Below are 15,249 nucleotides of genomic sequence, written 5' to 3'. Positions count from 1 at the left end.
AAAGAAGTTCAAAGAAGATACAGTTCAAAGAAGATACAGTTCAAAGAAGATAAAGTTCAAAGAACAATATCAAGAAAGTAAAAAGACACGTATAGAATGGGAGAACAATTTTGCAAATCATATGCCTAAGAAGGAAGTTGTATGTAGAATATGTAAAGAACTCTTACAAATTAACAAAAAGAATTCAGCTGTATATGGGCAAAATACTTGAACAGACATTTATCTAAAGAAGACATAAAGATGGCCAATGTTGCTCAATTTCATTGGCCATTAGAGAAAAGTAAATCAAAATCACGATGAGACCAGTTCACATGTAGTAGGGTGTCTATAATTTAAAAAAATGAGAAAATCAAGTGTTGGCAAGAATGTAGAAAAATTAGAACCATTATACGTTCCTGGTAAAATGGTGCGGCTGTTGTGGGAAACAGTTTAGAAACTCCTTAAGAAGTGAAACATGGAATTACTACTATAAAACGCACCAATTCCACTGCTGAATATACACCTAAAAGAAGAAAAATCAAGTATTCAAACATAAACTTGTAAACAACTATTCACAGCAGCACTATTCACAATAGTTGAAAGGTAGAAACAACACAAATGTCCACCAACTATGAATGGATAAGCAAAATGCAGCATATCTTTTTTTTTTTTGAGACAGGGTCTTGCTCTGTCACCAGGCTGGAGTGCAGTGGTACGATCTAGGCTCACTGCAACCTCCACTTCCAGGTTCCAGCGATTCTCCTGCCTCAGGCTCCTGAGTAGCTGGGATTACAGACGCCCACCACCACGCCTGGCTAATTTTTGTATTTTTGGTAGAGACAGGGTTTCACCAAGTTGGCCAGGATGGTCTTGATCTCTTGACCTTGTGATCCACCCACTTCGGCCTCCCAAAGTGCTGGGATTACAGGCGTGAGCCACTGCACCCAGCGCAAAATGCGGCATATCTATACAATGGAATATTATTTGGTCATAAAAAGAAATGAAGTACTGATCCATGTTTCAACATGAATTAACTTTGAAAATGTAATGCTAAATGAAAGAAGCCAGTCACAAAAGACCACATATTATATGATTCAATTTATATGATGTGTCCTAGATTAGGCAAATCTAGAGACAGAAAGTAGATTAGTGGTTGCTTAAAGCTGAGGGGTGTTTTGGGGCTGTGTGCAGTTGCTCACTCCTGTAATCCCAGAACTTTGGGAGGCCAAGGCAGAAAGATGGCTTGAGGCCAGGGGTTCAAGACCAGCCTGGGCAACATAAAAAAGGTGAGGAAGGCAGGGCACAGTGGCTCACTTTGGGAGGCTGAGGTGGGCAGATCATGAGGTCAAGAGATCGAGACCATCCTGGCCAACATGGAGAAACCGTGTCTCTATTAAAAATACAAAAATTAGTTGGGCGTGGTGGCACATGCCTGCAGTCTCAGCTACTCGGGAGACTGAGGCAGGAAAATCGCTTGAACCTGGCAGGCGGAGGTTGCAGTGAGCCGAGACTGTACCACTGCACTCCAGCCTGGTGACAGAGTGAGACTCCGTTTAAAAAAAGAAAGAAAGAAAGAAAAAAGGCCAGGTGCAGTGGCTCACACCTGTAATCCCAGCACTTTGGGAGGCTGAGGCGGGCAGATCATGAGGTTAGGAGTTCGAGACCAGCCTGACCAACATGGCAAAACTCCGTCTCTACTAAAAATACAAAAATTAGCCAGGCGTGGTGGCATGCACCTGTAATCCCAGCTACTCGTGAGGCTGAGGCAGGAGAATCACTTGAATCCAGGAGGTGGAGGTTTCAGTGATCCCAGATTGTACCACTGCACTCCAGCCTGGGTAACACAGCCAGACTCTGTCTAAAAAAAAAAAAAATGGTGAGGAAGATTGGAAGGGGATGATGGTTAAATGGTGTGTGGCTTCTGAGTTTACAAAAAATGTTCAGAAGTTTACAAAAATGTTCAGAAGTTAACAATGGTGATGGTTGTGCATATTTTTAAATGTACCAAAAACCACTGAACTATACATTTTAAGTGGGTGAATTATATGGTATGTGAATTTTGTTTTCGATAAAACTGTTTTTGAAAATTAGATGAGCGAGAGAGAAATAACATAAAAGTCCACATACATATTAAGAGTAAAAAGGGATCCAAAAAATCCAATTTTAAAAGCTTCTTCATATTTTTCAGAAAGGGATCTTGTGGGTTGTTGAGAGAATCCAAGTTCACTCCAAATAATGTGCCAGTGATTACATCCATGGTGTAGGCCCCAAAGAAACTGAGTAGAGTAAGACATGGAAAATTAAAACCAGCACCTCTTTACCTTCCTTCTGCTATACACACAGCAAGAAGTGCTATGCCAGAGCAAGACAGGTGAAAACCCACACACAATCAGAACAACCTGCTGCATCATCTCCCATCATGCTCAATGAGGCATTTATTGGGTACCAGTAATGCAGCTGGCCCTGTGCTGGGAGTGATGGAGACACTAAGGTGAGTTAGACCCATCTCTGAGCTCAAGGACCTCAGTCATAGGGAGACACAGACCCAATAATCAGACAATTACAGTAGTCTGTGTTGAGTGTGGATGGTAAAAGGTGTGTCAACACTGTGTTTCTGCAGGACAAGAATAAAATAATTAACTCTTTCTCAGCCAATCAATAAATTTAACATTGCCAGACCCCAGAGTCTATGCCCAGAGCTGATGTCTCTTCAGCACTTTATAGAACAGCCATGCCCTGTTCAGACTTGCTATGAATGTCATGTCTCTGCTACACTCCCTGATAAGGCTCCTGAAACACCTGCTTTTCCCCAACTCCTGGGATCTGAGGTTGCGCTGAGGGCAGATTATTTTTGTAAAAGTAAGAAGTAACAGTGATATTGATTAAAGGAATAATAGATCACTCCAAAGTTGATTGGGGTATCCCATAGCTGAGTGACCACGTGTCCCCAGTCTGCCCAGGACAGGCTCAGTTTACACATGTTGTTCCAGCATAATTCAAATTACATTCCAGTTCAGACAATAAACCATAATAGCATTGCCCTAACTATAGCCTTTATAGAGTCTTTTAAAATTTAAGATTGGAGAAATTAGAAGTGGTGGGAAGGTTTAATATTTCATATTTTGGTGGTATCCTCAGCAAAATAATGAAGGGATTGAAGTTATTCCAATTTCCTCATTGTAACTTTCCTGTCCCAGTCACTGCCAGCCAACAGCTGTCAAACACCTTCCCCTCCCACCACTCCATGACGTCTATGCTCAAAACTTTAGTACGATCAGGTTTTTATTTTTTCTTTCTACACAATGTATTATTCTTTTGGAATATCCAAGGGGACAATGTAACAGATAAGTTATTCCTGGCTCCTTTGCACAGGGGAGAAGATCCTTTTGTCTCAGCTTCCTAGCTTTCTTTTGTGAGCAACACCATATTGGGTGGCCTATTGGAGTTGCAACACCACAGCCCTGCTTTTGTCTGGTCACTGGAGTAACCCAACAGTGGGAATATCAGCTCCACTGCAGGCAGCTGGAGGGGCTCATGACAGCTCAGAACCTCAAGACTGTGCTACTTACTCTTTCAAGTTGATGGACTTGCTGTTCTCTGCTTCCTGCCTCAGGCTTCTCACCAACATATCTCCACACTGGGAAATGATGGGGACCATCTAAAACACAACACCACCCATAGTTAACTATGCAGACTCGAGTCTCAGAAGGACATGGCTTTGCCCAGCATGGAACAGTAAATGATATTTTGTAATGACTCACCATGTCCTCTAGGACATAAATAGAAAAGACCACCCCCCCGCCCCTTTTTTTGAGACAGAGTTTCGCTCTTGTTGCCCAGGCTGGAGTGCAATGGCGCGATCTTGGCTCACTGCAACCTCTGCCTCTAGATTCAAGCAATTCTTCTGCCTTAGCCTTCTGAGCAGCTAGGATTATAGGCATCTGCCACCATGCCCGGCTAACTTTTGTATTTTTAGTAGAGTTGGGGTTTCACCATGTTGGCCAGGCTGGTCTCAATCTCCTGACCTCAGGTGATCCACCCACCTCAGCCTCCCAAAGTGCTGGGATTACAGGCATAAGCCACCGTGCCCAGCTGAAAAGACCCTTTTTAGAAAGCTCAAACTCAGTGGACTACCCATTAAAAAGGAACTATGATGATACTTACTACCTGTCTCCAGATTCATCCTTTAAGTTTCTAATTATAAATCACCTTATTTTCTTACTTCCTTGAATTTTACACTGGTGAAAGCTGGAGATAGCAATGTTCGTATTCTCTTCCATTCTTCATCTTCAGCAAAACTTAAGGCACTTTTCAGAAATCCCATTGGACCTAAAGGCTTGAGTTCAAAGCAGAAGCAGTTTGTCCTATGTAAGTTTTAGAGATCTCCATAGTTGTAGAAAATGTGTTAAACAGGCATCATGAATTTAACAAATATTTAGTAACTATCTACTGGGTGGCAGGCTCTATACTAGATGCTCGATAAAGATTTATCTTGAATGTGTAGCCTCCTGTAAGCATATAGAAGGGGGATGGTGGAATTGAGGCAAATGGTGTGGTTTCCAGTCACTATATCCCAGTTTCCTTTTAAATGCATGGTTTCCACATGGAAGAGAACCAGTTCTTCCAGTAGACTAGATGGGAACAAGACCTAGCATCTCCTCCAGCATTGTGCAAAGCAGAAAGGGATTGGTGACAGATAGGCAGGTCGCCTTAGCAGATTGTACATTGCCTCAGAGCAGCTCTGTCTTTAATACACCTATAGCATGAGAAACTTGACAAAGGGGTAGTTTGATTTAGTGAGTTTTGAAAAAAAAATTAGTAATAAGTAAAAGACTAAGAATGCACTTTGAAGAAACAATGCAATTACATGAAAAGTCCCTTTCTTTTATTTTTCCCCCCAGGATTAGAGGAAAAATAAAGAAAAGAATGCTATTTCCCAACTTGGGACAGGCCTATCAGTCCAATAGCTTGAAACATTCTTCCATCTTTCAAAATTGTATTTTAAAATGGATAATTTCAATGCTTATTAATGATAAACCTGGCAAGCTAGGAAGAAAGAGAAACATCCTCAGTTTGATATTCTGAAAAACAAGGGAAAAATATATACAAAAAACCTTCAGCTAAATCATACTTAATGGTGAAAAAATGAATGCTTTCCTCCAAGATCAGAAACAATACAAAAATATCCACTCTTGCCATTCTTATTCAACATCATATTGGATGTCTCAGTGCAATAGACCAGAAAAAAATTAAAGGCATACAGATTGGACAGGAAGAAATAGAAGGGCTTCTATTTTCAGGTGACACAAATGTCAGAGTAGAACCTCTCTAGGAATATACAAAAAGACTTCTAGAGCTAAAAAGTGAGTTCAGCAAGGGTGTAGAACACAAGATCAACATGCAAAAATCAATCACCTTTCTACGCAATAACAATGACTATCTGAAAATACAGCAAAAATATTCCATTTACATGTCAATGAAAATGAAATACTTTAGATGTGAATCTAACAAAACATGTACAGGATCTCTATGCTAAAAATTACAAAACGTTGATGAAAGGACTAAAAGAAAACCTAAAGAAATGGAGAGGGATACTATGTTCATGTTTTGAAAGACTCAGTGTAGTAAAGATACAGATTTTCCCTAAACCGACCTATAGGTTTAATTCAATACTTATAAAAATCTCAGCCGGTTTGTTTGTAGACATTGACAAGCTTGTTCTGAATTTTTATGGAAAGGAAAAGGGGCCAGGCGTGGTGGCTCATGTCTGTAGTCCCAGCACTTTGGGAGGCCAAGGCAGGTGGATCACCTGTGGTCAGGAGTTTGAGACCAGCCTGGCCAACATGGCGAAACCACATATCTACTAAAAATACGCAAAATTAGCTGGGCGTGGTGCTGCATGCCTGTAATCCCAGCTGCTTGGGAGGGTGAGGCAGGAGAATCGCTTGAACCCGGGAGGCAGAGGCTGTAGTGAGCCGAGATCATGCCACTGCACTCCAGCCTGGGCTCCAGAGCGAGACCCTGTCTTAAAAAAAAAAAAAAAAAAAAAGCAAAAACAAGAAGAACTAAAACAATAAATAAAGTGGGAGGAATCCCGCTACATGATGTTAATAGTTACCGTACAGCTACTATTGTCACCACAGTGTGGTACTGGTGGAGGAATAAACACAGTGATCAATGGGACAAAACAGTGAATGAGAAACAGATGCGCAGGTTAGGTGTGGTGGCTCACGTTTGTAATCCCAGCACTTTGGGAGGTTGAGGTGGGTGAATCACTTGAGCCCAGGAGTTTGAGACCCGCCTGGCCAACATGGCAAAACCCCATCTCTACTAAAATACAAAAATTAGCCGAGCATGAGGGTGCACAGCTGTAATCCCAGCTACTTGGGAGGCTGAGGCACAAGAATCACTTGAACCCGGGAGGCAGAGGTTGCAGTGAGCTGAGATTGCACCACTGCACTTCAGTCTGGGTGACAGAGCGAGACTCTCTCTCAATTAAAAAAAAAAAGAAAAAGAAGAAAGAGATGCACAGAAATAAGCTCAACTGATTTTTGACAATTGTGAAAAAGTAACCCCATAGAGGGAAAGTAATCTTTCCAAAAATGGTGTTGGAAAAATCGCACAGCCACAGGACACGGAAAGTGAACTATGACCTAAACTTTATATCTTATGCAAAAAATTAAGACAAAAAATTAACACAAAATGTACCATAAACTTAAATGTAAAGCATTAAAGCATATAACTTTTTTTTTTTTTTTGAGACTGAGTCTTGCTCTGTTGCCAGGCTGGAGTGCAGTGGCGCAATCTTGGCTCACTGCAACCTCCACCTCCCAGGTTCAAGAGATTCTGTTGCCTCAGCCTCCCGAGTAGCTGGGACTACAGGCACGCACCACCACGCCTGGCTAATTTTTGTGTTTTTAGTAGAGATGAGGTTTCACCATGTTGGCCAGGATGATCTTGATCTCCTGACCTCATGATCTGCCCACCTCGGCCTCCCAGAGTGCTGGGATTACAGGCGTGAGCCACTGCGCCCAGCCTTAAACCATATAACTTTTAGAAAAAACACCAGTGACAAAAGTGTGCAACGGGAATAATTTTCAGACTTACAATAAAAGCACAATCTATAAAAGAAAAATGGATAAATTGGCTTGCTCAAAATAAAAAAAAAGTTTTCTCTACTATAGACCCTGTGAAGAGGAAAAGACAAGCTACACATTGTAACAACAGGAGAATACCAGCAGGGAGCCTCCTGGTGATAGAACAGATCTGTACATATTGTACTGATAGTCATGCAATTGTACACATGGGTATATTTGCATAATGCTACACACACACATATACACCCACACAAATGAGGACACATAAAGCAGGAACTCAGAATACGTTCTGTGGATTGTGTCAATGGCAATTTTCTGTTACTAGAGTGACAGAAGTACACTGTATCTACAGTTAAATAAGACATCACCATTGGGGGAAACAGGAGGAAGTACAAAGCACTTTCCTGTCCATTTTTTGGGCAAGTTTCCATGAATATATAATTATTTAAAAATAAAAATTTGATTAATACATTTAAAAATATAGGCCTACCATCCGGTTTGTGAAGACAGAGTAACATTCTTTCACTAGCACTGTTTTGATCATGTTGGGATCCATGATGACCAGCATGGGCTGTTGCCCCTCATACAGCCTGTGTGGGGGAAAACAGAGCTGACTAAACCGCGCATGTCGGATTCTGCAGCTGGAACCACACCAAGGAATCCAGATTTTGATCCTGACATTCCATCATCCATACTTGCAGTTGTGCAATACAAAGCAAAGCCAGCTCCAAGGTCAATTAGGGTATGACACAGGGTAAGATTCTCGCCACAGAAGCCACTTAAGCCTTCTTAAGTGTGATGTGGCTGAAACAGTGAAGGGTGATGTGGCTGAAACAGGAAAGAGATTGAAAGACAAAAGAGCTCTTCAAAGAGATCATGGTTAGAAATAACAGAAGCATTTGTTACATCTAGGTGGTATATACTTGGACATTCCCTATACCATTCTCCATAATCTTTTGTATGTTTAAAATATTTCATTATAGGCTGGGTGCAGTGGCTCACACTTGTAATTCCAGTACTTTGGGGAGGCCGAGGTGGGTGGATCACTTGAGGTCAGGAGTTTGAGACAAGCCTGGCCAACATGGTGAAACCCCATCTCTACTAAAAATACAAAAATTAGCTGGGCATGGTGGCTCACGCCTGTAATCCCAGCTACTTGGGAAGCCGGGGCAGGAGAATCACTTGAACCCGGGAGGTGGAGGTTGCAGTGAGCCCCCAGGCTGGGCAACACAGCAAGACTCCATCTCAAAATATAAAATAAAATAAAATAAAATAAAATACAGTTATATGATCCTCTTCATTATTTTCTTTAAAAATACTGTCTCCTTTTATCTTCTTGTTAACCAAAAAGTGACAGAGACAGGAGCCTTGATTAATAGTTTCCTTTAGCCTAAGTTTGAGAATACATCTGGGAAGAACACCAGCCTCTGTGACCTGTGTTTTTTCTAAAGAGAGTTTTGGAAACTTCAGAATTTAAAGGAGAAAGAGCAAGCAGGAGAGAGAAGAAGGAGAGTGTGTAGGTAGTGAGGCAAATGGTCACATTCTTGTGAGGCTCTGAGAAGTGCTCAGCAAATCGCATTTTGCATGTGAAAAGAGGGCATAGAGGAAAAAGTCAGTTATATATTTGTATTGTGATAAAGAAATCTCCATTTTTACATAAGATAATGCAAACATGTGAAAACAGAGGATAGAGGCAAAGTCGATTACGCATTCAACTCGGATTGGGTGGAGGGATAATTTCTTGGTCTTGTCCTTGTCCTGTGCCTGTCAAGGTAAACTGGAAATTGACGTTGTCAGGGTAAGTGAGATTCAACAGAACTTAGTTTTAAGGGCTGGTTCATGGAGGGAAGGAGGATATGTATCTTAAAATATTTAGGGACTCATAAGGAACGTCCTTGTGAGAAACTTATGAGGGAGGCCATCTGGGGAGATATGTGGCCTTCTATCATTTTGGGAATCTGGCTTTCATATGAGGTTATGACACAGCATTGTGAAATTACAGCTATATGATTTGAACTAAAGGAAGGCAGTATTGCATGACTCAGTTTCCAACCATAACTTTTCATTTTGGCATCGTGAGTTTGGTCAGATTTTTGTTCTTAATTTAGTCAAGATAACTTTTTTTTTTTTTCATAAAGGACCACAGTATGTTTTATTATGTAAAAAGTGTTTACACTTTTGTACGAAAAGTTACCATAAGCAAAGTTAAAAGACAGGAAAGAGACTAAGAGAAGATATTTGTACAAGGATTAATATAGAGAATCTATAAAACTTCTATAAATGAAGGATTTACTTGATAAGTGAGAAAAGGATATTAATAAGCAATTCATTGGAAATGAAGTCTGAATTATTAGTAATATGAATGAGTAATTGACAATGATAAGCATGGGAAGTTCCTCAGTATTGGTAGACATCACGAAAATGCAAACTAAAAAGATGCCATTTTAATTAAAATGGCAAAAATTACATTTAAAAGCATAGATTGGCAAAGATAGAGGGAAAGGATACTTTTTTATATAGCTAGGGAGATTGTAAATTAATAAGGTTCCTTTGCAGAGTTAGTCTGGCAGAAAATGGGCATTAAAAAAGATAACTTTTAAGGATAGACATGACCATTTTATGTCCTTTAGAAAATTTGATCTTTTAATTAATTGTTTAGAATAAAAGGTCACTAAAATTTTAAATTTAGAAGTCTTAATTCAAAGGCTCCCACTATTTTGTCATTGACAATTAGAATTTCTAATGAAATATTTATTATAATAGCACATAGAGAGAGAGAGGCTGGGAAGGTGGCCTTGTTATGAAAGAAAACCTCGTAGGTAGTAGCCCTCAGAGTATGTGTCAGATCCTTTTCTACTCTTCCCTAGATTCAGACAAGGGAAGTTCTGGTAAGTCCACATTAAAATGTATCAAATTTGGGAGGCTGAGGTGGGAGGATCACTGGAGCCTGGGAGGCAGAGGCTACAGTGAGCCAAGATGGTGCCACTGCACCAACCTGGGTAATAGAGTGAGACTCCATCTCAATTAAAAAAAAATGTGTAGGCCGGGTGCGGTGGCTCATACCTGTAATGTCAGCACTTTGGGAGGCCAAGGCAGGCACATCACCTGAGGTCAGGAGTTCGAGACCAGCTGGCAAACATGGTGAAACCCTGTCTCTACTAAAAATACAAAAATTAGCTGGGCATGGTAGTGAGTGCCTATAATCCCAGCTACTCAGGAGGCTGAAGCAGGGGAATTGCTTGACCCTGGGAGGCGGAGGTTTTAGTAAGCCGAGATCGCCCCATTGCACTCCAGCCTGGGTGACAAGAGCAAGACTCCATCTCAAAAAAGAAAAGTCTCAAAGAAATATATTTTGGGTTGCATATTGATTTTTCTTAACTGGCTGGGGTTTCTAGAGGGGAAAATTGACATTTTGTAGCTGTGGGAATTCCAGTAAACATTAGAGGGGGCCACGAATTGGTAAAATCTGGTGGAAGGTAGACTGAAACTCAAAACAGAAAGTTATCACACAATTTACCTAGGGTCAAGATCTCCAAGCATAAGCGGAAGTTATAGCTAGCTGACAATAAATCTTGACCCTCAGCTACCAAATTCCAAAATGAAAAGCCACATCAGCTCCTTACGTGGAGATGGATCTCAAGCTAAAAACTGTTCATCGTTATGGAAGCAGAAAACTCACCTTCCTTGTTGGAAGTAAGTAAAAACTCCCAGAAAGGAGCTCTATGGCAGAAGAAAATTCAGGTCTCAAGCAACATTTTGTGGGAGATCAAGGATCTCTAGAAGGAGAAGCTCCCAGACCTCAGCACGTGAGCCAATTGGTTAGAGTGATAAAAAGCTCTAGCTGGTTCTATCACACTGATGGGAAAATTTCTGCGGGCTGAGGGCCAAACTGCACTCAGTGAACCCCATTGTGATCACCAAGGTGTTAACCAAAAAGTGACTGAGGCAGGTGTCTTGATTGATAGAGGTTTATTGAGTCAAAGCTTGAGGGTACACCTGGAAACACATGAGCCACAGGGGTAGCTGTGACCTGTGTTTTTCCAAAGAGGGTTTTGGGAACTTCCAAATTTAAACAGGTTTTTAACCAGCAGGAAGGAAAAAAGGGGGGAAAGAGTAGGCAGTGTGGCAAATGATTACATTTCTGTAAGGCACCAATTAGCTCTCATCAAATCTGCATTTTACATGTGAAAAGACAGAGTAGAGGAAAAAATCAATTATGCATTCATGTTGTACTCAGAAAATCTACATTTTACATGAGATATACATGTGAAAAGAAAGAATAGAGGAAAAGTCAGTTACATATTCATCTCAAGGTAGGTGGAGGGATGATTTCTGGTCTTGTCCTTATTCTGTACCTGTGATAAGCTGGTAATTTACATGATCAAGGTGTGAGACAACAGAACTCAATGATAAGGCTGGTTTATAGGGCAGATGTGTAGAATTCCATGTGAGCAACTCGTGAGGGAAACCATCCAGAAAGAAATGTATCCTTCTATTGATATAGGAGCTAGAAAAAAATTATTTAGGCAGATAGTGAGGGCAAAGGGGTCCTCAGCAAGGCTTCTCTCATAACAAAAAGCAGCCCCCCAAATCATTTCTTTTCTAACAAAGAGCAGCCTGAAAAAATCAAGCTGCAGACATCGATAAGCAAGCTGGAAGTTTGCACGGGTAAATGCTGGCAGCTGTGCCAATAGAAAAGGGCTGCCTTGGAAGTCGGTTATGTTCAACATGGAGGCCCCATCTTCCCTTATCTTTGTCACCCCATTTACAGTAAAAAAGCAGGCAACATGGTGCCAGCCAGGTAGAGAACCATCTACATAATAAAAGATTAGGGTGGGGCAGCCAACTTCTTCACGTGTTATGCAAACAGTACACCTAGTCCTAACCAGTTTTTTATGTGCTATGCAAATGACACACCTGGGTCCAACCTATCTTTCATGCCCTATGTAAATCAGACACTGCCTCCTCAAGCTCATCTATAAAACCTCCTGCACTTTACCGCAGGTCAGAAGACCCACTGGGGACCCCCTCTCTCTGCAGGAGAGAGCTTTTCTCTTTCTTTCACCTATCCAACCTCTGCTCTTAACCTTACTCCTTGTGTGTCCGCTGTAGGGAGACCCCCTACATCTGTGGGACAACAAACCTCAGGTATTACCCCAGACGAGTGATGCCATATTGCTATTGTTGTGGGAATGTGGCTTATGTATGAAGCTATTACCCAGGGTTGTGAAATTACAGCTATCTGTCTGGGGAAAAAAGGAAGGCAGTAATGTATGACTTAATTCTCAGCTCAATTTTCCCTTTGGCATAGTGAGTTTAGGGTCTCAAAGATTTTATTTTTGTTCACATACCGAATATGCATAGAGTTTCCTACGACACGCATATTCCCCTTGCAATGCTCAATTCCCAGATCATCTTTTTCTTTTAGATAGCCTCTCTCTGTTTGTTACTTAGGTTGACAAGAGTTTTATCCAAACAAACTCTGGGCTGAGATTGTTCTCTCTGCAGTATAATAACTCAACATAGCAACAGCTCTATCCAATGCAAGTTTCCAGAATACTCACCCCCACATTTCTCCATATTTTTCATTACATTCTCTGTCAAATTTCCAAAGACCCTGGCAGAAGAAACAAAATACAATTAAATGATTATTTCAAATGTACTGAACGCTACATTTAACCAGGGCAAAAAAGTCAAATCCAGTGACGTTAGGCTTGGTACCATTTACTGGCAGTTAGAGGGAATCTTTTTTTTTTTTTTTCTGCTGCCCAGGCTGGAGTGCAATGGTGCGACCTTGGCTCATTGCAACCTCTGCCATCTGGGTTCAAGCTCTTCTCCTGCCTCAGCCTCCCAAGTAGCTGGGATTACAGAGGCCTGCCACCACGCCCAGCTAATTTTTATATATTTAGTAGAAATAGGGTTTCACCATGTTGGCAAAGCTGGTCTCGAACTCCTGACCTCAGGTGATCCTCCTGCCTCGGCCTCCCAAAGTGCTGGGATTACAGGCGTGAGCCACCACACCCAGCCGGGAATCTTATTCAGAGACCTCTTAGGGAAAAGGAGAGAAAATAGAGAAGATATTTGAAATGGAGAACTTAAAGTCACTTTTAAATTTTCTCTAACTAGTGTAGATATCGAATGACTTACTTTTGTCTATGAACACTAAGCAACTCATTGTCTTTCTGATGTGTTTTCATTTCTGCATATGTTGTCTCTGCAATCTCATAAACCCCTGAATTATCACCACCATGGGAACATAAAGAAACTGAGGCTGAGGGAAAGTGAGTGAGTGACTCAAGGGAATATGCAATCTTTTATCTCCTCGTTCAGCATCCTTTTCATTTATCTCTTGTGTTCTCTCTAGAATTCTAGCTGAATTAGAAAGTCAAAAACATCAGGGACCACTTTTAGTCTAGCAGATTTAAATAAAAAGTCCCAGGCATTTTGTTGAGTGAGAAAATGAGTGAGTGGGCAAATGACAGAGTGGACTCACTTTCCAGTTTTCCAGCTTAACACATAATAAATGTGTTATTTATTATCTAGAATAATAAATAACACATTTTTTATGGGAAATGCCACCTCTAGATGTCAGACACAGCACAATACTCACTCAGAGCTTTCACTTCTGACACTTAAAAACAAACCTTCCTGCTTCCTTGTTTCAGTTTTGATGTTCTAACTAGGCAACATATGGCCCAGGAAATGTGGATTTACTAAAGGATCGATCTAGGAAATATGAAGAGAAAATTATTGCTTTTTCGGGGGGTAAAAAAGGATGAAATTCTTAAGTGGTAATTTTGCAATGAAGGCCTCAGTTGGGAGAATTAGAATCTGAAAAACAAGCCTCAGGTCTGTAAGACAGAAAACCTGAGTCAGAGAGAAACCTGTACACAGGCTTTCTTACTGGCCGTGTGGACATTCACTTGTGACTTTCCGTCATGGCCCCAGGCCCCTGGTGGAGCATCAGACCAGGGTAGCCACAAGGCTCAGTCAAAATTCGTAGACTATGAGACACATATTACCTCCTGTTTAGATAATTAAATTTTGAATAAGTTTGTCAAATTATCCCCTTTCTAGTATTTTGTTAAGTAATTTTGCCTTTCTTTAAAAAAAAAACAGAACTCATTTTGTGGTTAAATATCTGAAGTTGATGGACAGCCACCATATTGTCTTCATTATAAGCACTCCTTGCTCAGGCTCACTCATAGGGTGCTGCCTTTGAAGAAAAGCAGCACCTTCTTGTTCTTCCTCTCAAATCTGTAAAATACATCCTGGGGAGAAGAAGCTGGAGCACAACTTTGGAACTACCTGCAGGGAATTTAACAGTTCTTGAGAGAATTCAAGTATGTGCAAATTATCCAGCGGTAAATAGCTGCCTAGTGAACTGAATTTTCTTTTTCTGTTTTTTTTTTTTTTTTGAGACAGAGTCTCGCTCTTTCAGCCAGGCCAGAGTGCAGTGGTGCTATCTCGGCTCATTGCAAGCTCCGCCTCCCGGGTTCACGCCATTCTCCTGCCTCAGCCTCCCCAGTAGCTGGGACTCCAGGTGCCCACCACTGCGCCTGGCTAATTTTTTTTTTTTTTTTGTATTTTTAGAAGAGCCAGGGTTTCACCGTGTTAGCCAGGATGGTCTCGATCTCCTGACCTCGTGATCCGCCCGTCTCGGCCTCCCAAAGTGCTGGGATTACAGGCGTGAGCCACCGCGCCCGGCCAATGAACTGAATTTTCAAAGCTGTCCAGGAGGAAGGAAACAAAATGTTACTAGAGCTCTTGCTGCAAACAGGAAAGTTTGAATCTGGTACATGATGCTAACAAGCCACTACTGGGGCTCCCATTTCCCCATTTCTGCTTTTCTCTTAATACTAAGGGCAACTGTACCTTCTCAGAAATCTGCACAGTGCAAAAGGAAAATCCTCTTTATGGTTCGCAAAGTCTGAACATCAAGTCCTGAACGTCCAGTGCTGATCCCCCAGATATCTGTGCCGTGCAATTGAGGCAAACCCAAACCCCCTGACCATTAACATGAGAGTCCTGGTGTAAACCTGACCCTGCTCTGGGTGGAGCATACACACCATTTCTGAAAGTGTAAAACATTCGAACTTCCTCCTGAGGAGGAGCATTTTTACTGATAGGACTAAGCTTGGGTTTGCATCGATAAGAAGCAAAAGAGGGAGCT

General features: G+C 41.3%; 1 protein-coding gene across 2 annotated transcripts in view; it reads right to left on the bottom strand.

The window, feature by feature from the left end:
• The window catches only part of LOC100437391 (cytochrome P450 3A43), a 38,410-nt gene that overhangs the window by 14,724 nt on the left and 8,437 nt on the right, over window positions 1-15,249 (bottom strand). The window contains exons 3-7 of one of the 2 annotated variants that reach the window (XM_054560227.1): window positions 12,641-12,693; window positions 7,567-7,666; window positions 4,202-4,315; window positions 3,549-3,637; window positions 2,107-2,255 (exon numbers count right to left, since the gene is read on the bottom strand). In XM_054560227.1, the coding sequence (XP_054416202.1) occupies window positions 2,107-2,255; window positions 3,549-3,637; window positions 4,202-4,315; window positions 7,567-7,666; window positions 12,641-12,693 (505 nt within the window). Of the gene's footprint in view, window positions 1-2,106; window positions 2,256-3,548; window positions 3,638-4,201; window positions 4,316-7,566; window positions 7,667-12,640; window positions 12,694-13,002; window positions 13,125-15,249 lie in introns of both variants that reach the window. The other variant, XM_009242597.2, reaches the window with a different exon arrangement.

The sequence above is a fragment of the Pongo abelii genome, chromosome 6 (genome assembly GCF_028885655.2).
Source record: "Pongo abelii isolate AG06213 chromosome 6, NHGRI_mPonAbe1-v2.0_pri, whole genome shotgun sequence".
Classification (NCBI taxonomy): domain Eukaryota; kingdom Metazoa; phylum Chordata; class Mammalia; order Primates; family Hominidae; genus Pongo; species Pongo abelii.
The sequence above is the reverse complement of the archived record's forward strand: the minus strand, read 5'-3'. Positions and strand labels throughout refer to the sequence as shown.